The sequence below is a fragment of the Ascidia mentula genome, chromosome 4 (genome assembly GCF_947561715.1).
Source record: "Ascidia mentula chromosome 4, kaAscMent1.1, whole genome shotgun sequence".
NCBI lineage: Eukaryota > Metazoa > Chordata > Ascidiacea > Phlebobranchia > Ascidiidae > Ascidia > Ascidia mentula.
This window is the reverse complement of record NC_138569.1, coordinates 17,061,829-17,089,659: the sequence shown is the minus strand read 5'-3', so window position 1 is coordinate 17,089,659 and position 27,831 is coordinate 17,061,829. Positions and strand designations below refer to the sequence as shown.

Below are 27,831 nucleotides of genomic sequence, written 5' to 3'. Positions count from 1 at the left end.
TTGTGATACGTGGCGTAAATGCCTGGAGATTTGCCGGTTGGCCAAAACAAACCACGAATAATTTCTCGATTTATTTTTTGAAAACAACGAAGCACATCAAGCACCGCCAAGTTGACCAAGGCATATATTATAATTAAACTAGAGGCACTAAAGTTTTTTAAATACAGACTGGGTCTCGGTAAGAGGCGACAGCCGATTTACGTCGAAGAAACAAATGACAAAACACGAACTGCTGAATGATTGCAAAACAAGACACCCGCATATACAAAGTATAGTCACTAAAAAACTGCGTGGTTCAGAATGTGTTTAACTTGTAACTTGTTCGTTTGTGTACAAAGAAATTGTGCAATGTTCAGTAAAAATTTCCCCGAATAGTTACGACGAACGGGGCAACAGCAAAGCAGTAACAAATAGTGTTGCAATACTGTATATGAATTGATAGTTAGCGTCGTTGATGTATATATGAAAGGAAACGAATGCAGCAAAGCCGGAATTGCATGATTTCTTGGAAAAAGGCACCGCAAAGACAACAAACAAAAAACAGTCGTCAGTATCAAAGAAAAAATATTGCACTGTACCACTCACACCCAACACCCCTTTACAAATACGATCATTAGGGGAATCACCACATACAAGACATCATACAGGAAACTCGATTTGACCCACGCTGCTGTCGGAGGCAGTCGTTATGGATGACCGGTTCGGCTGGTAGGTGACGTCGATGGCCGACACTGTCGTGGGGCCCACAGAGCGGGGTATGGTGCTTTTCCAATACAGGACACCGCCAACTGCGGCAAAAACGCACACGCAAACGGCGCCTACAGCTGTAGCTGCTATAATTCCCGGCGGTGGAGGGCTTCGTGGAGCATCCTGTTGTGTTTCTTTTGTGCTGGACTCTTCTCCTTTCCCCGGAATTTCGTCGCAGGGAAGCAGGGTGTATTTTCTGTGCGGATATAGTGATATGGTTATTGTGTTTATAGGTAACGACTTTCTGGCACAAATCAAAGGAGAATTCATTAAAGTTTTCCTGGTATACCTTCATCAGGGACATAGGGGTTAGGGCGCCGCATTCGAACATACCGATTTTTTTTCAAAAATGTAAGTGTGACGTGAAAAAAAAGAAGTCGTTGCACGGTCTCAAGTGAGCAATTGTTGTCACAATAAAAACCACACAGTTCTTACACTGATATGTGAGTCCCCATGAGCTCTCCTTCACTGGTTGCGATGACAAACACCTTGTTTGTGACCATAATTTTCAACCTCCTTACCGCCTCGCTGCAGGCGTGTTTCGAAGAGTCGATCGACTGGTCGGTCTTGAGCTGAAACGTGATTGTTTCTGCTGCACTTCGGTACGGTTGACCTTGAATGGTTGTTCTAAAAATTAAAGGTGAATATTTATCATATTTCTATTGCTGGTGGGCGCGTTTCGAGGAATTGAAATAGTAAAAAAAAAGGTTTTTTTTTCTGTATTCAGCTTTTGCTGTTTTCTATGTTGCTACATTAAAATCATGTTTTTTAATGCACAATAAAACAAACCAACGTTTTACAATATAGTTTCGATCCACAACAACGGCCACTTGGCCTCATGACAATGTTCTTGAACTTCTCTATTTTTGTGGAAATTTGATGACTTAAAATTGGAATTAAACAGAAGCAAAAAATTAAAAGAACACCATTGATAGCACACCAAGAAAAGATAATAATTGACACAAACTGCATAAATGACGTACACTTACCCATTGCCTTGCACTAGTTTGTGTATAGCGTCCTTAAATTTGTCCACAAACTCTTTCAAACGAGCCGTGCTATCGCGTGAACTCAGCCACTTTCGCAGTCCCCCAAATGAGATATTAACAGTGGCACATGACTTGGAACCTGATGACAAAAGAATCAAAGCGTGTTGAAGGTTCGGTGATAGCCGAAAAATACATGCAGTGCTATGGTAAGGCGAAGTGCAAGCTTACCTGTTGTGACTGTTCCCATTGTTATGTTTTCCCTGCACATCCACCGTGGGTTGGGACACCGGATGCTGCCTACGTCAACATACAGTTTGTTGGCGTAAATTATAATATGATCGGTTTAAGCGCGAAGGCGGTGACGTGTATTAAAACGTATTTGTACTACGTTTATGTTAAAAAAATTAAAAAGGGAATATATGCACAGTAATTACCGATGGCATGATTTTATTTCGTCAAGCTTGCCAAGGAGACGTTTAACTAAATAGACGATACGGCCATGTTGCGGAATGCTCGATAATTACTGTTTAAAATGTCAAATCATGCCCCAATGTGCTTGAAGCAGCTTGAAGCATTCATAAACATATAGTCTCACCTTCATAACCAGGTATTTTAACAATTTTGTTCTTGGGGCAAACCACCCACTCTGATCCGCTCACACGAATCTCCAACGTTTGCGTGTTATTGCATCTGTGTTCGTAGCAACGCCCTTCCTCCCTTATACTGCGCTTCGATACGTGAGAAGTCGTCGATTCCTGGCAATTCAAGCGTGATGTGTTAAAGGCAGGTACAGTGTGTTGAAGAGAGGTTCTTCAAGAGTGAAAAGTTACCTCTGGACTTTCGGAAGAAAGATTTGAAATGAAGCATCGACTGTTGATATTGTAGGTCTCGCCCTTCCATTGGTTTTCCTCGGAGTCCCTGTACATTATATACCATAAGAGTATGATAGGAGTGAATCCACTTTGCAAACATATTGGAAGGTTATATAATCTTACACATTGTTTGCAGGTTTCCAACATTCCATTCCTTCTGCTGGTTTGTAAATTTTGCAGGAGTCCAAAAACTCACTGGATTTGCAGACTCCCTTGTCCAAGTGCAAGTAGTGGCAACCATTCACCAAGCTGTCAAAACAACAAGACTCAGCAAAATAGTACAGAAAGCTACACATACACCAACTGCAGGGCAGTAACTTTTATATATCATTAGTGTGCATTTGAGTATTGCCAATGATGCTATTTTAATGTTTTTCTACATAACTGTGTTGTATTATTTTAAACACATTGGATACAATTCCAATGGGGTAAATTAGCTGGGTTTTTTTTAAATTTCAATTTCTTGATCATTTTATACCATAACAGAATGATAAGTTTCATTTGGCCACTACAAAATTTGTCATTATTTGCTGATGAATGTTCATTTTAAAAATGTAATGAGAATTACTCTGATGATGTGCAGAAGAAAGGTGTGTTGCCCGAATGACAGTAGGAGGTTGTACCAAATTCGCAGCCAGCATTTTTGCCCCAGAACATTTCATCTGCTTTTGAAAAATCTACTTCGTACCAGCCACTATCTTTCAACACAGCCAGTGTGATTCGGTCCAATACAGTGAGATGAGGCTTGAAACAAAATTAAAACATTGTGATATGTGCAATCAATGTACAATTGACCAATTTTCTGTGTTAAACATGGACTAAACCTTGGATTTAGCAAGGTGCTAAAAAGTATAGTTACATAATTTTTTTAGGTGACCAACAAAGAGCAGTAAAACTTTGTTTTGAACTACAGTCAAAACCGTAGTTTTTTAGTGTAAATTTTATTGCAAAATGAGTATTATTCACTTACTAGACCAAGCGAAGCAGTCATGAGAGATGGCTGCAGGTATCTCGACTCCCAATGAGAACTTATTTGTTTGTTCTGTTTAAACATGAAAAGATTTTTTAGTAAAACATAAACAATTGAAATGCATGTAACATCAATCATGGCAAGACAATTTACACATTGGATCACTGCACTACACAAAAGGAGAAACATACCGTCACACTGCCCTCCAGTGGACCACCAATGCCAGTGCAATTAAAATGATTAGTGGTCTCTCGTAAGACGGCAGGAGAGAGAATGCGAAACCAGTCCTTGACGAAACTGACAACATTGTTTCTGTCTTCGCACACTCTTTCAAATCGCAATGGGCTTTCCTGTGAAATGAAACAGGTATTTATGAGATTTCATTTGAATGCCGGTAAAAATGTTTGTGAATTACCGTTGGTTGAACCTTGCATTCCTGAAATTTGTCAAAGAGTTTTTGAGAAAATCCAAGAATGTGGAAAATTTCGTGCAACACAATCTAAAAAAAAGTTTAGCTAATTTCCTTTGGAAATGACTGATCAAAGAAGTGTGACAGATAATCAGTATTAGTATAATCTTTTATTTTTTTAATAACAACAGAAATATCAATTTTGCCTGATGGCCACCACTGCTCTTAATCACATTCTCCTTTGCAAATGGTTAATATACTGTTGTACTTGTACAGTTATCTCAAGTGCAGTTTTTTGTGATATAATTGTAATGTACACATAAAGTGTAACATATATCCCAACATTCACTTCAAAAACATTATAAATATCAAAATACAATAAAATCTTTTTTCAAACAAAACACCCTAATAAACATCGCTCTAAACCTGGTAAAATTTTTCAGAATTGAAATCTGCACTGGTCAAGTGTTGAGGGCAAAAGTTGGCATAACCAGAAACAGGCCGGTTAAATTGATCCAACTGGCAAAAAGAGGCATATGCCACAGTGCCCTGCAACATAACAAGTGTGTATTACTAAGTTTTATATGTAAAGCTGTGTAGTATGAATGAATATGTATCACATATCTCACCGATTCCAAGCATTTCACAGTTTGTTTTGAACGTACATAAAGCACAATGTCAGTGTCAGGAATTCCAGTGCCGTTGTCATAAAAAACCTTTGTAGGCTGTGAACTATTGTCATCGTATACTGCAAAGCCCTCCAGATGGTGATCTGGTATCTACGAAAGAAAAAGTTTTCTGAACAAAACACCATGGTGTGAAATTAGAGAGATCGAGACTCGCGTCTGGGTTAACAAGCAATCAATTTCATGCTTGGTTGACAACCAAAAGCTCAACAAACGGTAGCCATGACAACCAGGAAAAACAAGCATCCACACTGTTTTGACTTTTTCAGTTAGTGTGCCAGAGCTTGCAGCTGGTTTTGTATGGAATGGAAGTAGAAATTTTTAGCACAAAATACCTTAAATTCATCCAGACACCCTTCTCCTCCATATGCAGAATTATATTGGGCACATCTGCATAAAAAACAATAAAATGACCATGCTTTACAAGAACACTTGTAATGTATTTATCTTTCTGTGATTGTGTGCAACATTGCACATGCTTTTGGTAATTTCAAGATTTCTGACCTATATAAAAAGTTCTATTTCACAGAAAGTGGTAAATAAAGTTTATATATTTTCTCGTTTCTGGTATAAAAGTCAAAAATTTAACATGTGTTCATAGATTAATCTTAAATAACAGAAAGAAACAAATAACTTTGCAACAAAGTATCACAAACAGTAAATTGCATGCTAGCCATACATATATGAGATGCAAGCAATACCTTCCACTGTTTTGAGAATTGCCTTTCCAATACATTGCACATATGTTGTGACGTGATAAAAGTAAGCACCTTTGGACTGGAATCACTAAAAATCAGAGTGATAAAGATTAATGCACTTTAACTATCATCATGGTTACTAAATATGTTTTGGGAGAGTTTTGACATATTTTGGCCTAATCTCTAGCCAAAGTGGGATTCAGAAGCAGTGCCTTGGAGACAGTTGCCACAATAGAGAAACAATGACTATCACTAAGGGGCATTTTGGTCATAAGTGTGGTGTAGTCACGCGCTAGCATGCTGTTTGATCGTACTCATATGGGGTGTTGCCTTGAAAACACAATTAGAGTGGCCATAAGTGGCAAAACAAAATGTCATTGAGTGTTATCATAGTACTACAGAACAAAGCACTTTGACCAAGTACGTACAACTTAATTACTCAATTGGCAGCAAGGCGCAAAGAGCTATTGTGTTCCCTTGCTTAAAAGGCATGGTTAACAACAGGTATGGCTTAAGGATCTTGTACAAGTTCTATACCTAAATAAATAAACAAAGTTTGCATCAACAATAATTCCTGAAACTGGAGTGTAGTCAGAACATTATATATTTTTTGGAGGAGTACTACTTTATCTCACACTTGACAATGAAAATAAAATAGAATATTTTCACTTTTACTTAGGTTAACATGGTCAATATTCAATAATGTTTATTTAACTGAATAATCTTACCAACCTGACAAAATGTTTTCCGTGACCTTTACAGCCTTTTCCAGTCCTGTTTGAAGTCTTGCAAATTCCTGTGTGCCATTTGCGAAACCAATATTTTCTAGATCATAAAACACTTTTATTCTGATGGGTTTAAACATCTCCTCAACTTCTTTGCCATCAAACAAACTATCTTCTATGTATGCAATGCCATCTGTTTCATCAAACTCATCATCATAAACATCATCTTCTTCAGGTGTTTCGTTTACCTCTCGTTTGGCCAAAGTTGAAATATGCTTCCACAATTTTAATAACTTTAACACTTTATTGTGGCAGCGTAGTTTAAGTGAACGCTGCTGACGATTCTTCTTTTTCACCTCATGTGTTTTTGACTTCCTCCAGTGGTATTTATAATAATAGTGGTTTAAGTAAAGTTTGTTTATGTTTCGATCGCTAACAGGGACAACCTCAGGGTTTGTCTCAACTTTAGCTTGAAGTCGGGGGTCGTAAGATTGTGGACTTTGAACGTTTTTCTGAGTGTTTAAATTGTCATGAATGCACTTTGCAAAGGCACCACCTGGTATGTTTTGCTGCAGAACATTGGCAAACAGTGAGGTGACCATTATGAAGGACAGAAATCGACAGACCAAAAAGTACTGACTGAAAAGCAGGAAAATGATTTGTGGGCATATTTTCATCTTCTGACATTAGACTTGTGAAAATAGTGGTGGTTAAGCCTGAACAGCACTTGGTGGAGAACAGCATTGAGCATGACGCCTTCCAGCACAACCAACCAGATAAAATAAATGAACTAAATGAATCAATCTGAAAACGACCAGAAACATATGTTAAAAGCACAACACAGAACCAGATAAAACAGCAAAGGACTGGTTCTTACTTACTGCAACAACAGTTAACAAAGTGGGTTTAAATTTCATTGAACAGGGGTGCACATACTGCACAACACATGGCATGTGTATTAAATTTGGCATGCCACTGGTTTGAAAATGCCATGCGGGCTGAATTTTTACACCAAGAAATAACCAAGTGGCACCCCTGCTATTAAACATCACCCAATTTGTACAGAACAATGTGACCCTTTTCAGGTATGAATATATGTTATCCAACTGCCTATCATCACAAGCCCAAACAACTATAAACTAAGTTCATTGTCGTCCGCATTATAGGCCAGTCGCCAGTACTGTTAATAATAGCTACTGATGTAATGAAGCTTGCATAATTAACATATTTTTGCCTCACAAAACGGGGTATCGCACTCAAAAACACTGCTTCTACGACTGTTTTCACGGTGGCAGTGGACTGCAGAAAGCTCAAGTCAAGTGCAGGGAGTGGGGAACTTCAGACAATATTGTCGTGTCTTACTCTTAACATGTTGGTAATGTGGCGACACCATGCGTCTTCGCAAATATACGTTGTTGCTCTAATCTGATCGTCATACAAGAGGGGCGAATCGCAAATACAATCCTCGTCTTAGCTTAATAAAAAAAAATTGAAAAACACAAGATGAAAAGTATTTTGTGACAGAACCTGTTGAAACCGAGATAGTCACACAACTAAAGCGGATGGCGGAAATGTTTTTGGATGACTGTGCTATAGGACTCTTTACATGGTGGAGGATAGTCGTCACATGGTGGATGTAGGGAACTACTGTGTTTTGGATGTAAGGTTGTATGGTGGAGCTATTTTTTGCATCAAGTGACCAGCATGAAGGCCTGGACATTGATCTGGAATATGACTACAACCTATAAAAATAATAAAAATCACAAAACTATACATCAATATCAAATATAAAAAAAAATTTATAAGACAGATGCCTTTCTGTGTTTGCACGTAGTACGGTACTGCATGTTTTTTGTTATTTCTCCAAAATTCAAAAACTGCACACTGGTAACCGTAATGGCCAAGTAAAGCAATAAGTTCTCGTCAAAGTAAATAGTATAAATAGTATTAAAGTAATTGATCTAATATTGCATTGGTTCTCAAACATTTTAGAACACAGCATGCATACTTGCATCCTCTGTAGCCCATTCACCGCAGGTACAACGCAAAGGCCTGATTGCGTAAAGAAATTATTTTTTTAGATTCGAGGCTGAATGCCCGATAAAGGCCCATTTCCTTGCAGCACTTCATCCAAAGCGTCGTAAACTATTTTAATTTAGTAAAACGCAAGACGGTATCGCGGCACACCACAGTTTGCTGCGGCACAGAGTTTATGAAACTGTGACCTGTATTGTTTGAAAATTTATTGTATTGTCATATGCCTAAACACAGATCGGTATGGATGGCGTGGTTGCTGGGTTATGAATGGAATTTCTTGCAGAGATTCCCGAATACTCGTTGGCATCTGTAACAGCGCTGATGGTCTCCATAAACCACGTTGAATAAGGCGGGGATTCGGTTGATGGTGGTGGCATTGTGGACGAAGTAAACCACGAATGAAGGTTTTGCCAATAATAATAAAAATAGTCCATGTGCGTTTCGCCTTCGTAAAAGTCCCCACTACCGACGTCAAAGTCACTGTAATGCTCATTTGTATTCGCAACCATTTCTTCAAGAATATTTTCTACATTCATGTCGTTATGGGATTCTTCCCAGTTTATCTCCTTCGCGTGTTCCCAGTTTAAATTTCTTAAAAACTCTGACACTTGCGCGGCATCCTCGAAATCATGTTGGTTGTCGATATCCTCAAGCAAAGTGGGAAGGAATTCCGCATCATTTTCTGACATGGAAAACAAGTCATGCAGCATATCACCTGAGTTTATAGATTCAATTCCCAATTCTTCAGCAACCTTAGTCAAAATCCCAAGCACTTCGTTTCCAGTCGGATAAAAACTATAATCGCCAGCACTGACAGTATACAAAATTTCTGCCACATTCCAGTCACCTTGGTAGATTTCCCATTCTATGTCCATTGCAGCAGTCCAGTTGACATAACCAAGAAATCTACAAATTACAAGAGTCTCGCTTTCACTGTGCAAGTTTCTTATGTGGGTACGCATCGTTGAAAGAAATCCTTCTTCCAATGCAGCACCGTTAACAATGGATTTCATCATTATCGTTTTATTTTCAGTGGAAATGTTCATTTCTCGAGCCACAGAAGTCAATATGCCCAGCAAATTGTTAAGCAGGCCATGGCGGGTGCTGAAATGTATTTGCCTTAATATGTTCTCAATGTCCGCGTCTTCTGGCAAACTTTGCCAATCAAACACTTGCCCGGCTTCCCATGGAATGCCATTCACAATACTGACGTAAATTTGCCGGTGCTGAAAATCGAGACCAAGTTGCGACTTAATTCCGGCTGAAATCGTAGAGAGGAAATCTGATTGTGATGAAGCGGTAAACAAACTGTGAAGCATCTCGACTTGGTTTTCAGTCTGTATATTCAGAACGTGTGCGGCAGCGTATAAAGCTTCCTGCATATCCACAGATGTGTCAAAAGTATTACCGACTTCCTCTGCATCCAAAAAAATGTCTATGTTAAAATTCCAGTGAATTCTGTCCAAAAAGTCAACGATTTGCGGCGCGAGTTCCTCATCAAATTCGTTTGAAACAACTCTGTACACGGACGAAATAAAATTTGGATCGGTAGTGCTTGAAAAGAAAACTTGAAGCATTCTAGTGTGGTTGCTTGTGTCAATGTTTAGCGTCGCGGAAATGGTTGCGATAACGTTTAAAACTGTATCGCTGCTCAACTCATCTGCAAAAAGCGTTGAAATTTATGAAAAAAATTAATAGAAGTATTTTCTTAATATACCAACCGGACCCGTATGTGTTGATCCACTGGGTACAAGAAATCGGTTCGGTGGAAAAATCTGTATCTGTAATAAAAACATAGCTGTCTTATGTTAAATTATGCGATCGTTCGCAGTACTTGCACTGGTTGTTTGCTTAGAACGTCTGCGAGTCAAGCCCACTCCGGTGCCAATAGCAGCTATCACAAGCAACGTAAACACAGTAACCGATAAAACCTTGAAACTTTTATTGCTTCTTGATCCGAATTTCACCTGCAACAGTGAAAAGTGTGTTGCCTTTTCATTTCCTTGTAATATCCGCCTGAGCTTCTGTTGTCAGTTGGTATTTAATATAACTATACCGTCACGGTTTCAACTTTTTCCACATCCGCTTGCTGGTTTGCCATCCATGGAGCATCGCGAATTGGACTAGCATTAACGTAGGCTGTATTGCCATCATTTGCTGGAGCGAAGGAAGTACCAACAGGTTGCTGCATTAACTGAGGGTTGGGTACTGTATACGTTGGTGACATGACTGTGTCAATCCCTTGATATCCCGGATGTACATCTGGAACTTCGGGGTACGGTATAACATGTTGTCGATCATGCAATTGTTGAACGGAATTCGCTAGTTGCTGTGGCCGGTGTGGGTTTTTATTTGCTGTCAATGCGGTTTTGGGAGGGGCCATGGTCGTCAGCCATCGATACTTTATCAACACATTTTCAAAACGTAAACCTAAAAATGCATTGCTTTTTTAATGCACTTTTGACAATTTTTTTCGTCATAATACTTACGTTATATTTTTCTTCTGTTGCGTAACTTATATTTATGTGTTTGTAATTTGTCCTGTTGTTTTAATGCTTCTGATTGATTTTATTGAAATCCATTACTTGTTGGAAAATGCTTTACTACGGTAATACCAGGACAGACCAACGCACGCATATACCAGGACAGAAATTATCTACTACCATACAGTTGTCTGGGATTTTGCAACAAACAAACGTTATTACAATTGTTTCGTCACAGAACATTATACGTAACTTTAATATAAAACATCAAATAATTCCATATTTTTAAAGTATTGCAAAATTTGGAAAATATTAAATTTCACTAGACAATAAACACCATTTTTTACTTGATTTATTGCAGATACAGTTGTTTTAAGCCTTATTTCAGTTAAAAATCTTGTTAACATTGCTCACATGGGTCATTCAGCGATTACCATGATCGTTGCCAGTGGCGCGGAACGTTCATTTTCCAAATTTTTTATATTTTTCGTTTAATTTCAACAAACCTATTTTCGAAACTGTATTCCAGTGTGTATCTGCACCCTTTTATGTTTGTGTAGCATAATTTGCTCAAACAAACATTTAGTCGAATTCCATGAATTTAAATGCTTTTCACGACGAAATGAACACCCCAGAAGTACTGATTCAGAAGTTGTGTCAATGTCTGTGTGACAATTCGGATCCTGGTAAGCTTTCTTCAACTGCAAGTTGTTTTTCCAATAACTTAACAGAATTACCAATAAAACTGTTGATCGATATGGTCTATTTGTTTAGATGCTGCCAAAAGAGCTGCTCAAAGTTCACTTCGAATGCTTTCTTACTGTGGTCAACATGCTGTTCCAAACATTGATGAAACAAGTTTAATAGAAAAAATTAAGTTGCAAAGTAAAACTTCACAATTGCCTGCATTTTGAATACTGTTTGTTTTGCCAGGTTCTAGCTATAATGACTGCAAAAATTAGAGAAAAGAAATGTGTCGCAGTGTGGTCCAATTTTATTTTGTTGTGGGCCATTACAAACTGTTAGTTTATCCCGTGGGCCAGTTTGTAATAAGGAACGTTGTTGGCAACGTGGCATAGGACATTTATTACACTAAAATCTCGATTACACATATATTTTTTGGAACAAAGATGGTGTCGTATATTCTAAAGAATAATATAAAAGTTAATCATGGCTATCAGACTGAAAAAGTATGAGTTACAATTTGCAAAAATATATTGCGGGACAAAATTGGCCTGTGGGTCTGTAGTTGGACTTGGACCAAGCTGTTTTACCATTTGTTTTATTGTGCTGGCAGTGACTAAAGCTGGAAGAATGGATGATGCAGTAAAGCTGACTGTCCTTCACCGTCGACTAAAACAAAGCCAATTTTTGCAAAATCGTTGGTCTATTCTATATCTACTTCATGCCATGTCAAACAAAAAGGAACAAAAGGTAAATAGTAAAGTGTATTTACGTAAGTGAGACAAATAGTCTCAAAAAGAAACCTTTGAAATTTGATTTGCTTGATGAAAATAATACGTTTCTTTATAGTTTGGAGGTGGAAGCTTGCTATTCAGACAAGGACTAGCTTGTGCATCAACTCCAATGGCCAACACAACGCCGGGTCAAATTTCACAACAGTCGATAACATCAAGCAGTGGCTTTGGGACAGCAGCTGCACCAAGTTCCAGAGGGGGTGAGTGCAGTGCCTTGGGTCATGTACATGTTATTCTCCCCAATTCTTTTTAAGGAGTGAAGTTAAGGGTATTTTTGTGTGTTTTAGGCTATGATTCTATTTCCCATCTTCCAAGTGAGATTCGAACACCGGGAGATATTACTCGATCCGAATACCCTTCCACAAACCTTTCTTCAAGGTTAGCTTGGACTAAAACTCCGTCCACACATTTGGGCAACACAGATTCTGGTCGTTTGCAGACATCAAGCATTTGTAAGTATCTGGTCTCCAAGTGAGCGATTTATTATTTTTGACTTAAAAGGTTTTACAAGATGCCAGGCTTCTGCAACAACATTTTGGTCTATTCATTTTACAAATGTTGCCATTTTATACTTGCTGTTATCGAATTGATGTTTAATACCAAAACACACATATTGTTTAAAACTTAAGTCCATGTCATTTGTATATACAACACAAAGCAGTTACTGCGTAAGCAATGAATAATTTTGTGCATTTCTACAAATTTTTCTTTTCATTGCAGCGCAAGTTCCACTACAAAATATTAGCAACAGATCAGGAAGAACTCAACTGCGACAGACTCAAAGCAGCAAAGAAAAGGTTTTATTTTATTTACAATATATAGACATATCAGATATTGTTAACAACACTAGTGTTTTTAAAAAAACAGTAGTGAATAAATATGTAGTTAATCAGTTATGTATCAAAAAGGTTGGGAACCATTGAGTAAATGTATCATGTAATAAAATAAATTATGCTCATGGCTTATTCGGTTTACCCTTTGTGACAAAAAAACAGGAAAAAATTTGTTCGGTTACTTTCGTGTTTTAATCTAATTGATATTCCACCTCGCAGATTAGTGAAGCAACGTTGGTCCGACAGCTGCTGTACATTTTTCAGGGCATTGAAACCAAAAACATCAAGCACTCTTCTAGAGAAAATGCCTTCTGCCTTGGAAACGATGTAAGTAATGACCAGATTATTCCTTATAAGTACAGTCTGACCTTGAAATATTTTGATTTACAGATAGATGTGGATAAGCATGATCGACAGATTGTTCACAGGTTAGCTGAACTAGGATGGTTACACAATCACATTAAAAAATACATTGATTCGCACAATAAGGACAAAGCATTCGGACTGGTTGGTCAGGTACGCTTACCTAACAAAGTGCAATATCCTCCAATGGATGACAAGAATATTCTACTTCTATGTAGGCCTTTTGCGCAGCACTACAACAGGAGCTTACAGAGTACTACAGATTGCTTTCTGTGCTTCAATCACAAATACAACAAGTGGACTCCGGTTTTGAGGACGATTCCACCCTTACCTTGTCCAAGCTTGTGGTATGGACGTACGAGCCACTGGAACGACTAAGATTGATTGCAGCTTTGGTGGACATTTGTCAAGGTGTGCTACAGCGATAGTGTATGTTGTATTAAATATATATTGACTGAAACCGTTATAGGCAAGAAAGGTGGAGCGCTTGCCAGCGTTGTTTTCTCATACATGCAAACTGGAGACGAAAACGCCCAAAGCATCACCAAAAGAGTGCTGCAGATCGTTTTCCAACCCATTTTTCACATCATTGATCGGTGGATTCGAGATGGAGAATTACACGATCCTTTTCATGAGGTGAGCATGTTGTTCCAACTCTAAACCAAGGCTTCTCGAACATTTTAGGGTCACGGCACAGTTGTTGGATTCTCTCAATTCCTTTTCTGTAACATCGCTATTTCAGTTCAAGTTTTTTATAAATCTATGTAATCACGCAACATGGGCGTTTAACGCGACATATGGCCCTCGTTAGATGGACAAACTGCTTTGATTCTGCGCTGAACGTTCGATAAACCACAGCTTTTAGTTCCAAATGTCCTTTGTTCTTAACGTGTGTCATGAAAGAAAAAGTCGATTTTAGTAATAATTGAAGTGGTATAACATACAAACCATTTATTTTCGTGTTTTACATTTTTACACAACATATTATGAAACTTGTATATAAATTGGCAAGCTGCAGACAGGGTGTGTACACGCACTGTTTCGACCTGTGAGGTCTCGGCAATTGCCAATATTATTATGGCTTTTTTTGCACATATATTGCATTGGTGTTTTGCCTTTAGCGCTATCTGTTACCAAGCAGATCCGTTTGGCCATAGTGCGCTCCACACTGGTTCGTCTCTGTTGTTTGGTACTCAGTATAGGGTACCCAACAGATCGACGTTGACCGGACAGGTACCACAAAGTGAAATCTGGTGTGTCTGCTAGTGTAAAAGCCAGCACTGATGTGCCACTTCAACAGCTGCACTGATGAGACCTCACAGGTCGAAACAGTGCGTGTACACACCCTGTTTGCAGCTTGCCAATATTATTATGGCTTTTTTGCACATATGTTCATAAATTATTGGTAAAAATTCGCCCGTTTCACGGCACTCAGTTTGAGAAATCCTGCTCTAATCAACATTTTTCTTTCCTTGCATGAAATCGCTCATCATTGTTCGTGTCTTGAGATCTACAATAATAAGTTTTTTTATTACATGGTTTTATTGCATATATGTATACATGATTACATGAACAGCCGGGAGTTACAATAAGTTTTTGTTTTGCGTTTTCTTTAAAACAGTGGTTTCGTGCAAATAACAACTGATAATATTCCATTAAACGCAGTTCTTTGTCGCCGCTGACCAAAATGTGGGCAACGAACGTCTTTGGTTTGACAAATATCGGATGAGACCGCAGATGGTTCCTTCCTTTATAAAAACTGAGCAAGCGCAGAAGATTTTGCTCGTGGGCAAATCGATCAACTTTTTGCGGCTCGTATGCCGCGATCGCACTCCAATTCGAATGAAAGAAAACGACTCCAAAACGGAAAACAATAAAGAAGAAGGTACAGGACTTAGGCTAGCGACAGGAAGGACCATGGAATTGGTACTTCCTTACCAACCACAGCCTGTTTTCTGTCACGCGATTGGTGTAATAAAGAAACCAATCAATAACTCGTTAAAACCCATAATATCTCACAAAGGTCATTGGTTCCGCAGCTTCATATACTTTTTTTATCGGCGATATAACGATACTTCACAATTATACGATAAAAAAATCGTTTTTCTAAGCAAAAGAACTTTTAAGAAGTGCTACACGCCCAAACAATCAAACCGCCCAAAGTGGGAACCTAAAGCTTACGTAAATTACAAACACAATCGTCCATATTATCTAACACACCGAATTGATGAAAATAGTTTTAAATGAAAACTAAGCACACCAACCAAAAATCATCACTTCTCAGAACTTAGAAATTACAACATTTAAATTTTTCCGAGACACTGCCTTGAAACTGGCATTAATCTAAAAAAACAAGCATTGGGTTGCAACCCTGATAAAATCCTTCAATGTTATCAACAAAATAACACTATACGTACAAATATAAATCAATAAACAAGCTAAACAAGTATTTTTGTACAGCCTATGGTTTGGAGTTTGCCAGTGATCTCAAGTTGCGAGTGGACGAGGCTTACGAAGCAACCAGTTGTCACCTTTTGTCGGTCCTCAACGATAAATATAAAATGCTGACTCACCTTCACGCTCTTCGCAAATTTCTTCTGCTCGGCCAAGGAGATTTTATCCGTCATCTGCTCGACCTCTTACAGTAAGCTTCAACATCTGATTGTGTGTTTTTTAAGTTTTACCGTCGTTTTTTTTGTCATTAAAAAAACACCTTGTGGATAGTGAAGCAAAAATCATCTGATTTACGTCAACAGATTTTATTTTATTTTGAAAAATCGATTTCGCTCATGTAGGTTACCATATAAGCATCGTCAGTTTCTGCAGTAGTAGTAATAATGAGTAATGAAAGCAAAGTAATTTACTGTCGCAGATAAATAAACAATGCCCGACCGAGGGCTAGATCCCTCTACAGCTATTAAGCAAGTCCTACCAAAAAACACCTTGTTGTGCAATCAAAATGACAAAACGTTTATTACAGAGACGAACTCGATAAGCCTGCGACCACCCTGTATCGCCACAACCTCAGTGGCCCAGTTGAGGCCGCTGTGCGTGCATCAAACGCTCAGTTTGAGGATTCCGACGTTCTCGCCCGACTCGACTTCCGTCTGCTTGAAATCAACCCAGGAGATTGCGGTTGGGATGTTTTCAGCCTTGATTACCACGTGGATCCGCCACTGAATACAGTAAGATGTTGACTGTTATCAAAGGAACAAAAGTTATATTTGAAGAAACTTTACGGATAAACTGATCGACCCTTGTTATAGCTTATCACACCCGATGTCATGTTGGTGTATCTGCGCATATTCATCTTTCTATGGCGCGCTAAACGTATGGAATACCAACTTGCCCTTATATGGACCAACACTATGGACCAGACACGAAAATTGGCACACAGCCTCGTCCACTTAAAAGGTAAGCACATGTTTCCTGTTATTTCACGTCATATATTTTCGTCATACACACGCCAGATCTAGGGTAGGTAACCATGGCCATTTAAACCAAGCTGGCAGAAACCTGTTTCCAGTCCTTACCTGTAGCACATTTCAAATCCTCTAGCAACTTTTATCAAAGATAACCAAGCCAATTGGAAGATGTCCCGAACTCGTTGTTGAGAACTCCTACAGATTTAAGATTTTTTATGAAAACTGCAACTTGCAACAACAACAACAATTTTATCGTATCGTTACAGGGGTGTTGCATCATTGTCACACGCTTGCTGCTGAAATGGTTCATTTCGTACACCAGATGCAATATTACATCGCATTTGAGGTAAGACTTACTTTGCAAATAATGCTTTCTTAATTTTATAAAGCGCATACAAATGTGCCTTCCTGCCTTTAAAACCCGATTACATTATTCTATCTTATGCAGGTACTGGAATGCTCATGGGCTGACCTCCAACTTAAACTTGAAGAGGCGAAGGATTTTGATGAGGTCATCGGTGCTCATCATTCCTTCCTTGAGTCTCTTATGAAGCGATGCCTTTTGGACGCGTCATCTAGGTATGCCAGGGTTTTGGAAGCCATGACTGCGATTCGGGCAATGGCAAGAAGTTGTCCACCGTTGTAACTTGTTTACTTTCAGTCACCTTTTGATGCAACTGCGCACCATCTTCGACCAGATCGTGAAGTTCGAGTACCTGCAGAAAGATATCTACGAACAGTCGAGCTTCGAATTGCGACAAAGACAGTTATACGAAAAAGAACTGGAGGACGCCGAGAAGAAAGTAAGAATGCAGAACATTTTTTGGTGTGTGCCATAGTTTTTTGGAAATTTTCATACGGCTTACTGTGTTCATCCCATGGGCGGTAGTCACAGGAAATTGTTGAATTGTGTTGAAGTGCTTGTTTCATTAGGGTGTTTGGGGAGCTGATTCGGAAAAAGAAGCGGAAGAAATGAAAAGACGTCGCGAATTTAAGAAGGTCACTATACCGGAAATGCGAGCCCGTTTGACTGTTTGCACGTGTGCCTACCAGGTAAAATAACCACCTAGTTTACGTAATTTATTTCACATTGTTGCTGAAAAGTAAAACGCCAATATTGTACTGTCTGTGACTGGTGTAGTAAACTTTTTTGGGGTTATTTAAGAAAACGGTATAGTCTTCTCGCTGTTATTCAAGTCTCGCTCTACGAGACCTTAATTAGGGCAGTAACAATAGAGAAATAATGCCACCAAAGGGTATGGCATGAACAGTAGTTAAATTATTATTTTTTGTACAGGACATGGTGGTGATGTTCCTACGCCAATTGGACACAGAGAGCGACTCGAACCTACGCAATCTCAGTTGGAGGTTGGATTTCAATGAACATTATCGCACTAGAAACACCGCCCTGCAATGGGTGAAACCTGGAGGCAGCAAGAAGCGTTAACGAACACACACAAAACAACCTCGTGAAGTTCCTTAACTGAGTTGTTATTATTATCTTGCGTAGTTGCGTATTGCATTGGGGATGAGTATGACATGTGACGTTAGCGTTGGAGTTGGTTTGCAAGGTATTTGAGTTAGCGTTTCGTATTTTTGGCGTTGTGTCATCCGACCCACGGGTGGCGTGCGAACTGAGTACCAGTTAAGTAAATAAACTCTACTTTTGTATGCTTTTAATTAAGACAGTCGGGACTTTTCGTTGTATAAAAACTTTGCAAAAAGGGGTTTTTTAATTCGTAGAATTTATCCAATAAAGGTTCACTGTGAAATCTTAAATAAGGGAGGAAAGACCAGCTATCAAAAAAATAGTTTTCAGCTTTTGTCGGAGATCACGTGGCGTGCGATGAAACTAAAAAATATTGCTTTTAGTGGTCGATTAAGTTTCATCGGAATTCCTCTTTTGCCATAAAAATATTTGTAAGTCAGCATAAAATATTCGTGCAGGTATTACAAAGAAAAAACATAAAAAAACCGATTACCCGAACAGCTGCTTGAACAAAAGCAACGGAAAGCGACGATGATTGGTTGTTACATGCTTTTGGCTGTAGCGAAGAAATGCCGTGAGATAGGAAACCGGTGCGGAATGAGAAGCGTGTTGGTGCTAATTTAGTTCGTAACAAGCTAAGGCAACTGTAAGATTCCAATGAAGTTATTTTCCTAAAATGCCAAACACGTTGTGTTTATGTGAATGTGTTGTTGCAATATTCCGTTAAAAACTGGAGTAGTGTTTAACCAAAAACGTATTTTTGTAGTTAAGCTTAGCTCTAAATTCAAATAGAATTTGATTCGGATTTTAATTTATTTGTGAGTGATAAAAAATTATCATGTCCAACGCAGCTAATGGACCGTCTTTGGACCAGCAGGTTAGCTTGTTTTTATAGCCTATACAGTTTAAACAAAATATATAACCTATGTTAGGACAGTTAGGTTATATGTTCCTGACAATATTTAATTGATCTTACTTTTTTAGATGGCTGGTCTTGATATTAATGCTGGACGTGGTGGAGCAGTACCAGGGGCTAATTCAGGTTGATTAAATACTTTTTGCTTTATTCTGTAATTTGTCTTTAAATTTAGAACCTAAATGCGATATTCTAAGGTCGCTTTGCTTCTGGAGGAGGATATGTGCCACCCCACTTAAGAAATCAGGGTATGGGACGTGGTGGCCCACCACAGTTGATTCAAGGAATGCCCCCAGCATCTTATGGTGGTGCACCGATGACAGGACCTAATGGAGGTTCAGAAGTGTTTTTTTTTGCTTTTTTACATTTATTCTCAATACATATTTTTTGTCCGTTGGTGAACAATGTTTCTCATTGCATTGTGTTTTCTTCAAGCCGTGTACATTGTTTGTTGGTTTTATTAAGAAATTCGTTATGGTGCAATGATGCCTGGTCCCCCACCTGCACCAATGCCACCAACGGCACCACCAAACAACTATGCTGGTGGGCCCGCACAGAGGGGCGTATATGCAAATGGCATGGGCCGTGAGAGAACCAATGGACCCCCTCCACGATTTAATGACAGAGGATTTCAAAGTCAGGACAAGCAAGGTATGACCAAAAAAATGAAACTAAACAAAACTTTTTGCAATTAAAGTTTCAAATCCTTTTTTCAATTTAAGGTTCTGAAAAATGATGCTTTCAAATGGTGTTACTGTGTATGTTTATTTGTACAAGCAGTTTAAATTTTAAATATGTATCCAGGGCCTTATCGACAACCTGCTCAACAACAATACATGAGTTATGGTGGTGGTGGTGGTGGTGGTGGTGCTCCCACTGGCGGATATGGCAATGACCGCGGGTTTAGCCGTGGCGGTTACAATGATCGCGGTGCCTTTAATGACAGAAGAGGTGGTGGATGGAATCAAGGAGGAGGAGGTGTGTGTAATTCGAATATGGTTAATGTCCTGGGTAATTACTGCTATTGCTGACTTGTTTAAATTTTAAGGTGGAGGATATTGGGAGGGGCCTCCCCAGCAAACGCTACCAGATAGATGGGCAAGGCTTGATGACAATGGTATACAATCAATAATTTCATATTTCAAAGGCCAATTCTTTTTCACTGACAGCAACAAAAAAGGAAATAAAAATGTTTGTACATTCAGGTATGGGTGGTCGCTATGGGCATCATAATGACGATCGTTTGGCGAAGAAATGGGATGAACGCCAAGGTAGTGGCGATGCCTTTAACGACACAATTGACTGGTCTAAACCACTGGCAAGAGATGAAGGACTGGAGAAGTATGTAACAATTATATAAGTTTTCTTGTCAGGTTACTGATGTATAAGTCATAAAATGAACATAAATAATAGTTTTGTCTCATATAAAGAAATACTATGGCAATTAAACTTATTTAGTAAATATACTGTTTCACTAGCTGTGACCTCAGCTGAATAGTACAAGTGTACTGGGTTAAGATTCATTTCCTTTATGACTCCAGGCTTAGGCATAGTTCACTGCAAGAATGGTGAACTATGACTACATGATATAAAGCGTTTAAGCATGCAACATAGAAATACCACAAAAACTGGCTTATTTGTAGATTGTTTTTTTTTTGAAAAACATGTATATATTATGTTTTGTGTAATTTCTTTCTTGGGAAAGTACAGTAGGTAAATGTTGTGAACAAATTCTTTAGGACATTGTTTTCTGGATCAAACACTGGTATTAACTTCGACAAATATGAAGACATACCAGTGGAAGCAACTGGAGATGATGCACCAGACCACATTGATAATGTATGCGTTTTGTAATAGGTTGATTTATTATGAGCAATTGTGAGTAACATTTGTCAGCAATGTGGCTGGTCTCTGTTGTGTAAACATACCTTGATCACAAGAGTAAGTAATTGACATTAAACCTGGTTAATTGTGTTACTTGTCAATTCTGCACGAATGCATGATGTTTATACTTGTTTTAAACACTGACATGTTGAATTACTATTTATATCAGTGATTCCCAACATTTTTGTGGCTGCTTACCACTTGGAGATAAAACAATTTCGACCACCTAGTTGAGAGTTACAAAGTAACCTAGAGGATAAAGTAACAAACATTTTGAGATCACTTACTATTTTTGAAATGCGAACTATAATCGCAAATTATGGTAAGGTGCTCGCATACCACCTGGAATGCCGTCGCGCATCATTAATGGTACGCGCACCACAGGTTGGGAAACACTGGTTTATATGGTAACAATTTTTTTGCAGTTTAAAGAGGGTGAACTTGGAGAAATTATCAATGAAAACTTGGACATGTGCAACTACTCTGTTCCTACTCCAGTACAGAAATATGCAATCCCGATCATTGTTAACAAACGTGATCTGATGGCTTGTGCTCAAACAGGTAATACCCTCTCTTAAGGGGTTATTAATTGATTATTTGTGGTCATTTATACAATATCTCAAATATATGTATGTGCCACTTGAGTATAAGCTAGTATTTTGTATGTTGAAGGTAGACAACCTAGTTGCTTTTTTGTTTTGTTTTAGTAGACATTTATATGTGTTTAATTATTATTTTTTTTTATAGTGTGCATACACACTGCATATACATATAATTTTCTTTTAACTCAAAAATTTAACATGTACATGTTCTTGAATATTTGTAATGTATTGTGTTGTTTTTGCAATTAATTTACGTTTGGTATAGGTTCTGGAAAGACTGCTGCTTTTCTGCTTCCGATGCTTTCACAATTGTACAATTCTGGACCAGGGGATTCTCACAAGGCAACTATGAACCAACGTGGACGTAGAAAGCTGTTTCCTCTTGCTCTCGTTCTCTCTCCAACCCGTGAACTTGCTTCACAGGTACCAAGAAAAACATCACTTTTTATTTATGTGTACATAGAACCACAATGTGATATAGGAACTAATAAAATTTATGTTGTGTCTTTTCATATTGGAACATGATAATGTAAACCAACTTCAACATCTTATATATATATGTGTGTGTGTGTGTGTAAACAATGTTCTGAAAGTTAAACGATTAATAGAGTATTTATACATGCTATGTGGTTTAAGATCTATGATGAATCTCGAAAGTTTTCCTACCGCTCGCATGTCCGTCCATGTGTAATTTATGGTGGAGCAGATGTGGGGGCACAAATGCGTGACCTTGATAGAGGGTGTCATTTGCTGGTTGCTACACCTGGTCGTCTTGTCGATTTTATTGAACGCAGCAAAATCGGATTAAATTACATCAGGTAACTTAATAAATTCTAGTCTGCTGGTTTTAGGATGAATTCTGGTCTGCTGATTTTAGGACTTTGCAGTTTGTCGATCCTCACAAAATAAAACTTGAAATTTTAAAAACGTATCATAGTTGTTATGAACCTGACACTGTTAATCGCATTGCAAATGTAATTGAAAAGTAGATAACCTATAGTTTGAACCTTTGGTGGTTGCTGACAGTGGTATTGTTTCTTTCTTCATGGTTTGACAACCACAAAAGATAAAAAAAAAATAGGTTTTGGCACATTGGTTATTTTAGGTTCGTTGTACTGGATGAAGCAGATCGTATGCTGGACATGGGTTTCGAACCACAAATCAGAAGAATTGTTGAAAACACAGACATGCCAACCAAAGGTTTGCTTTGTAGATTATCTAAAAGATTTTTTTCTGTTATCGATGACCTCCTTATATCGTTTTTTGTATTCAAAATATATTGTTTTTTATATTCAAAAGGCAATGTGTGTTTATAAATTAAGTAGATACCTCGTTTCGTGCATGTCGTTGTTGACAAGTCTAGTAGCAAAGAAAAGTCTGAAGTACGTTTTTTTCTAACATTACATACAACTTTTCATATTGCTGGTCTTTAGGTGTGCGCCAGACACTCATGTTCAGCGCCACTTTTCCCAAAGAGATCCAAATACTGGCCCGCGATTTCCTGGATAACTATATCTTTTTGGCTGTCGGGCGTGTGGGTTCCACTTCAACCAATATTACACAGAAAGTGGTTTGGGTTGATGAATTAGACAAGCACAAGTTCCTGCTCGATCTTATCAACGCAACAGGTATACCTTAAATGTTGCCCTGATTGAAAAAAAAACACAGCAATCGGCTGATACAAAACTATTACCCAACCGATTATAAACCAGCTAATACATCCTTGTGTGTCCTTACGTTAACGATATTATCCCCTTTTTTCATTTTAGACTCCAAATCTCTGACACTGATCTTCACTGAGACCAAGAAAGGAGCGGACGCCTTGGACGATTTCCTCTACAGCAGGTATGTAATGGAGGCCTTGACGTTTCGCCGTGAGCGAAACCAATTGCTGGAGGATTAAGGAATAACAGCGTCGCATTGTTCGCAGCCAGGCAATTTCAGTGGCGGTTATGTGATATGTTGGTCAAGGCTGTAGCCCAACTGAGTAAAGTAGTAGTTTTGTTACTTGGGTTACAGTCTTGTGTTATTGGGCATGCAGCAATTGGTTGGGTAAAAGATCCGTGGTTGAATTTAACGAAATCCCAAACCATCCGCCAAAAAAACGAAAGAAAACCTGTCAAGAACACGACGATAAGAGGAATATTTTCTCGGCTACGCTTTTATAATTCCGCATTACTTTTAACAGAAAGTACAAGTCGACGAGCATCCACGGCGACAGAACCCAATCCCAGCGCGAGGAAGCCTTGATGGCGTTCAGAACCGGTCAATTTCCCATTCTTGTGGCCACTGCTGTAAGTCAACGTCCACGCAATGTTGTACTAAAAGATACATCGGTTTTATACGAGTTTTTTATAGGTCGCTGCTCGTGGCTTGGACATTCCCAACGTACGACATGTGATCAACTTCGACCTGCCCAGCGACATTGACGAATATGTGCATAGAATTGGTCGTACAGGTCGCGTGGGTAATATAGGTGAGTGATATTCCTGTCAAGTTACTGGTTATATTGTTTTTAGTATCCATCTTACTACAATACCTGCTCTGGTACATAAGTCAGAGGTTACCAAATGGTGCTTCGTTTTAATGTTGTTTGGGGGTAGCAAGCTTAATTGGAGACTTAGGACAAACCTTATTGCCATAAATAACTGATGTAGGCAAGTTATTTTTTAAAACACCACAAATATCTCCGAACTTTTCGGGTGCGTCCTTAAAACATTCTCCGTGCAAAAAAACGAGTATGTAAGGTGGCAACCGCGACACGAGAAAAAGGCAATAGCACGCTTCAACGCACAGGCGAACACTGCAGTTCGGTCGCCACAGTGTTAGGATTGAGTGAGTCACCGTATCAGGGAAGTTTTTGCCCTGAATTTATTTGAAAGCTAATTAGTACACAGGAAATTGTCCAATTAAATTTCCTGTGTACTAATTTTCTTGTCGGCCCTTGATATTATTGCTGGCTAATATCTGACCTAAAGCATCTATTGCAACCCTCCAGGTCTGGCGACATCCTTCTTCAACAGCAAGAATGTGAACATTGCCAAGGACCTGGTGGACCTTCTCCTTGAGGCAGCCCAGGAGGTGCCACAGTGGTTGGAGACGATGGCTCTTTCCTACCAAAAGGGCAGACCACGCACACAAGGCAAAAAATTCTCCAGTGGATTTGGATCACGTGATTACCGCCAGCAACCGGGTAGAGGTGGACGAGGTGGAGGCAACGCTGGAGGTGGCAGGGGAGCTCCAATGCACAGCCGAGGGTATGTGTAATGTTATTTGGTATGACTAAAGGTTTGTGTGCTTTTATGGCACCCAAATTAAATTTATTGAAGCTGTTAAACTAGTGGTTCCCAATGTTTGTGAGACAATCTGTGTTAAACACTATACTGGATGCTGGATAGTTTTTCTTAGTGTTAGCTTATAGTTAGCAGTAAATCCGTTGCTTCGTTAAACCAATAAAATATGCTTCAGGAAACACGTGACTTATATGCTTACTATTGTGTCATACTGCCAAACAGTTGCGTAACAATTATCCATCGTGAGACTGCTATTACGCTTTAATATGACGTAACTACAGCGTAACAAACCTTTGCCATTACGTCTTAATATCCTGCAATACTATAATACGTAATTTTGAATACTTATTGTACGTGCAGACACATGTAATAATCGTCATCATGATCCGTTTCTTTATTGTATTGTGACAGATGATAAAAGCGAAGTGTTGAAGTAACGTTTGGTGATTTACAGGGTTGTGAACAGCGGATGGGGAATGCCTCCTCAGTTCTATAGAGGAAACGACTACGGCGGTTCGTACAACCAGTCATCAGGACCCGACTGGTTCGGAAACTGAAGCATCCGTCATCACAAACCAAATGTCAACTGTACATAGTCACTAAATTTCCACGTATGAGTATTTAAATCCGACCCACGCTTTTACAAGGTCGCTTGACTTTCAATGTACAGTAGGGCGCCCGGAACAAATATCTCGACTTTACCAAGCTACATTCATCCAAGACGCGAAACCCCGCAATGTATTCCGCGGGTCGCCGTTATTGTATGTAACCATGTACAGAAGTTGTTGGCCAGGGCCGTTGTGCGGCTCTTGTGCTTCGTTGATCTCCATTACTGTAAATAGCCTCTATCTTCTCAAACAAACCCGCTGTGGTTCACAAGTACGCCGTGAAAGTCCCTTGTTTTGACTTGTTTCCCCACATGACTGCGCCTATATCTCAGCAATGATAGAATGTCCGCATCTGATGAAGGCGCTTGCGGGCAGTACAAACACTTGTAAGCGGCGAAGTTCGATTGGGAACAACACGCCCGTCGCTAAATCCCCAGTTCGTCGGTGTAACGGACCAAAACTCGTGCGATTCTGTTTCGTGCAGTGCACACAAATGCGGTTTGACCGCTATAGGTGAATCGGGGCGCACTCCCAGTAGGAAACGAGAAAGGGCACGAATTTGCCTGCGCGCCAGAATGGAGACGGCAAACTCAATAGCCTAATTTCGCCGCTCGAATCGACAACGAACCAGTAGCAGCCTAAAGGCGAGGCTGTTCCCACATGCTTTCCCTCTCGCGCGATAACGCTTGTCTCCTCGCATCTTTTAGGAAGTTCGCAAAAGCACAGTGTGACATCATAATCATCATCATGTTAACGTTTTCTTTTACTCAAATCGACGACAACTCTGTAGTGTGCTGTGAGGAGAATTTATTTTGCGTGGCTTCGGCCACGATTACACTGTAATGGCGGCCTTGTTAGTTTTATGTTTCTGCTGTATGGCGAGGCCACGCCATTTTATACGAAAACGTAAGCAATTTAGCTGCTGTACGGCAAGCTGTTACTTGTTTGTCAACAGCTGACTTGTTGTTTCCTCTCCTACACTACTGCCATTCGTACGTACAAAACAAACACCCTTGTAGGTATATTTCCACACAAAAGAGTGGCGCGCCTGCCCGCATTCTTACCATAGTACCGTGCTCTGCCCCTGTGCAATATATAGACACCACGTTCCCATATTGACTTAATTCTCAAGCTACGTTTAGGAAAAACTAATGTTCTCCTGATAGAAAGTGACACGCTATTCTTCATCGCACATTCACGTCGTTTATCAATTTTATCATTGCTCTAACTTCTTGACAGTGGACAGTTTTACTTATGTGTTTATATCGTATAGCGCGGCCAGGGCGGCGCACCACGTATAGTTCAATTCGTATACAAACACCTACCACGTTCGACACTGTGCTTTTTTACGTTTTAGTATTTATTTTTACATCCACCCTCTCGCGAGAACGCGCGCGCGCGCGAGTGTTTCATATTATAAAAAGAGAGATTCGGGGAGAAAGGATGAAAGCATTCATGAATCTTAAAACGCGAGCGGCGTTGTTTCCCTTCCAGTTAGCACGGACACTGCACGAAACTCATACCCGACGTACAATCCGATTGCGGTAGCGACGGTATAATGAACACTTCTTTTTCCTGATTGGCGCACTCCCAAATTAGACTGAATAATTGATGAGGTAAAACGAATGCGGTGCGCGCACCGACTGCAGTCATGTGGATGCTATTGGGACAAGTCTGATGCTTTACCCATTTGAAAATACGTTGGAAGTAAATTCTGTTCGGTCGCAATAAATATACAAGTTGGATGGTGTTGTGTTTCTGTGGCAACCAGGGCCGCCTGTGCAGAAATTTGTTTCACGTTTCGCTTTCATTCATATTACTGATGTTCAAGCAAGGTTACCTGGAATTGCCGACTTGTTGCATTGCAGTTAGAAACTCTGCCTGCATTGGCTTTCCCAAAGCCGATTCAGCGTACCAACATTGGTATTGGGAAACCTAAAGAGTAGTGTAGAACCACAGACAGCGTTTTGGTAACTCTTTTTTAAAACCGGATTATCCTGTTAATTTCGCCCTACGGGCACCGTCAGCTCCTTGAATAAAAAGCGGATTCAACAATAACAAAAGTTCTTAAAACAATAACAATTTGATTCTGTCCTCAACAATAAGTGTGTGTAGAATACTACTAAACGGGTATTTGCAACTAAAAGGCAACGGTTTGGTGGCATACAATCATTGTATGACACAGACAAAAAACGTGAGGGCTCATTGCAGTAACATCGTTTCGATATAATCCGGTCTGACGTTGTTAACATGCATCGCCTTTCCTTTGGCTTGATAATGTTGTAACAAAACTAACCGCGCATTAATTGTTACCAGTCCGATTT

The 27,831-nt window shown here is 39.3% G+C and overlaps 4 protein-coding genes across 5 annotated transcripts; 2 read left to right on the top strand and 2 right to left on the bottom strand.

Annotated features, from left to right (window-relative positions):
* Positions 1–68: 68 nt before the first annotated feature.
* LOC145897726 (ciliated left-right organizer metallopeptidase-like) lies at positions 69–6,895 on the bottom strand. Its single transcript, XM_082986133.1, has 16 exons — positions 6,104–6,895; positions 5,375–5,459; positions 5,009–5,063; positions 4,617–4,766; positions 4,414–4,536; positions 3,994–4,077; positions 3,770–3,928; positions 3,579–3,650; positions 3,177–3,352; positions 2,732–2,857; positions 2,567–2,654; positions 2,332–2,491; positions 1,965–2,033; positions 1,737–1,875; positions 1,183–1,374; positions 69–943 (listed from the first exon to the last, which is right to left on the bottom strand). The coding sequence occupies exons 1-16, from the start codon at positions 6,771–6,773 to the stop codon at positions 640–642; spliced, it is 2,652 nt and encodes an 883-aa protein (XP_082842259.1). The 5' UTR covers positions 6,774–6,895; the 3' UTR covers positions 69–639.
* A 1,112-nt stretch (positions 6,896–8,007) lies between these two features.
* LOC145899392 (ATP-dependent RNA helicase DDX3Y-like) lies at positions 8,008–27,252 on the top strand. 2 transcript variants are annotated; one of them, XM_082988148.1, is made up of 19 exons: positions 8,008–8,018; positions 18,976–19,081; positions 19,189–19,246; positions 19,336–19,455; positions 19,586–19,771; positions 19,925–20,098; positions 20,169–20,237; positions 20,326–20,461; positions 20,860–20,959; positions 21,430–21,565; positions 21,872–22,029; positions 22,243–22,424; positions 22,712–22,806; positions 23,040–23,234; positions 23,376–23,451; positions 23,795–23,900; positions 23,965–24,082; positions 24,605–24,863; positions 25,354–27,252. In XM_082988148.1, the coding sequence occupies exons 2-19, from the start codon at positions 19,043–19,045 to the stop codon at positions 25,454–25,456; spliced, it is 2,310 nt and encodes a 769-aa protein (XP_082844274.1). In that variant the 5' UTR covers positions 8,008–8,018; positions 18,976–19,042; the 3' UTR covers positions 25,457–27,252. The 2 variants fall into 2 exon arrangements, with proteins under 2 accessions (XP_082844274.1, XP_082844273.1); XM_082988147.1 differs by having other exon boundaries at positions 19,318–19,455.
* Positions 8,358–10,516, bottom strand: LOC145898201 (uncharacterized). Its single transcript, XM_082986631.1, has 4 exons — positions 10,190–10,516; positions 9,968–10,100; positions 9,855–9,914; positions 8,358–9,793 (listed from the first exon to the last, which is right to left on the bottom strand). The coding sequence occupies exons 1-4, from the start codon at positions 10,514–10,516 to the stop codon at positions 8,358–8,360; spliced, it is 1,956 nt and encodes a 651-aa protein (XP_082842757.1).
* Positions 10,697–18,380, top strand: LOC145897584 (gamma-tubulin complex component 3 homolog). Its single transcript, XM_082985934.1, has 20 exons — positions 10,697–10,830; positions 11,146–11,302; positions 11,391–11,501; positions 11,914–12,050; positions 12,150–12,294; positions 12,382–12,546; positions 12,815–12,891; positions 13,147–13,254; positions 13,318–13,443; positions 13,509–13,701; positions 13,760–13,926; positions 14,956–15,175; positions 15,751–15,934; positions 16,271–16,475; positions 16,557–16,704; positions 16,982–17,061; positions 17,164–17,294; positions 17,377–17,518; positions 17,649–17,768; positions 18,013–18,380. The coding sequence occupies exons 2-20, from the start codon at positions 11,212–11,214 to the stop codon at positions 18,160–18,162; spliced, it is 2,700 nt and encodes an 899-aa protein (XP_082842060.1). The 5' UTR covers positions 10,697–10,830; positions 11,146–11,211; the 3' UTR covers positions 18,163–18,380.
* Positions 27,253–27,831: the final 579 nt, after the last annotated feature.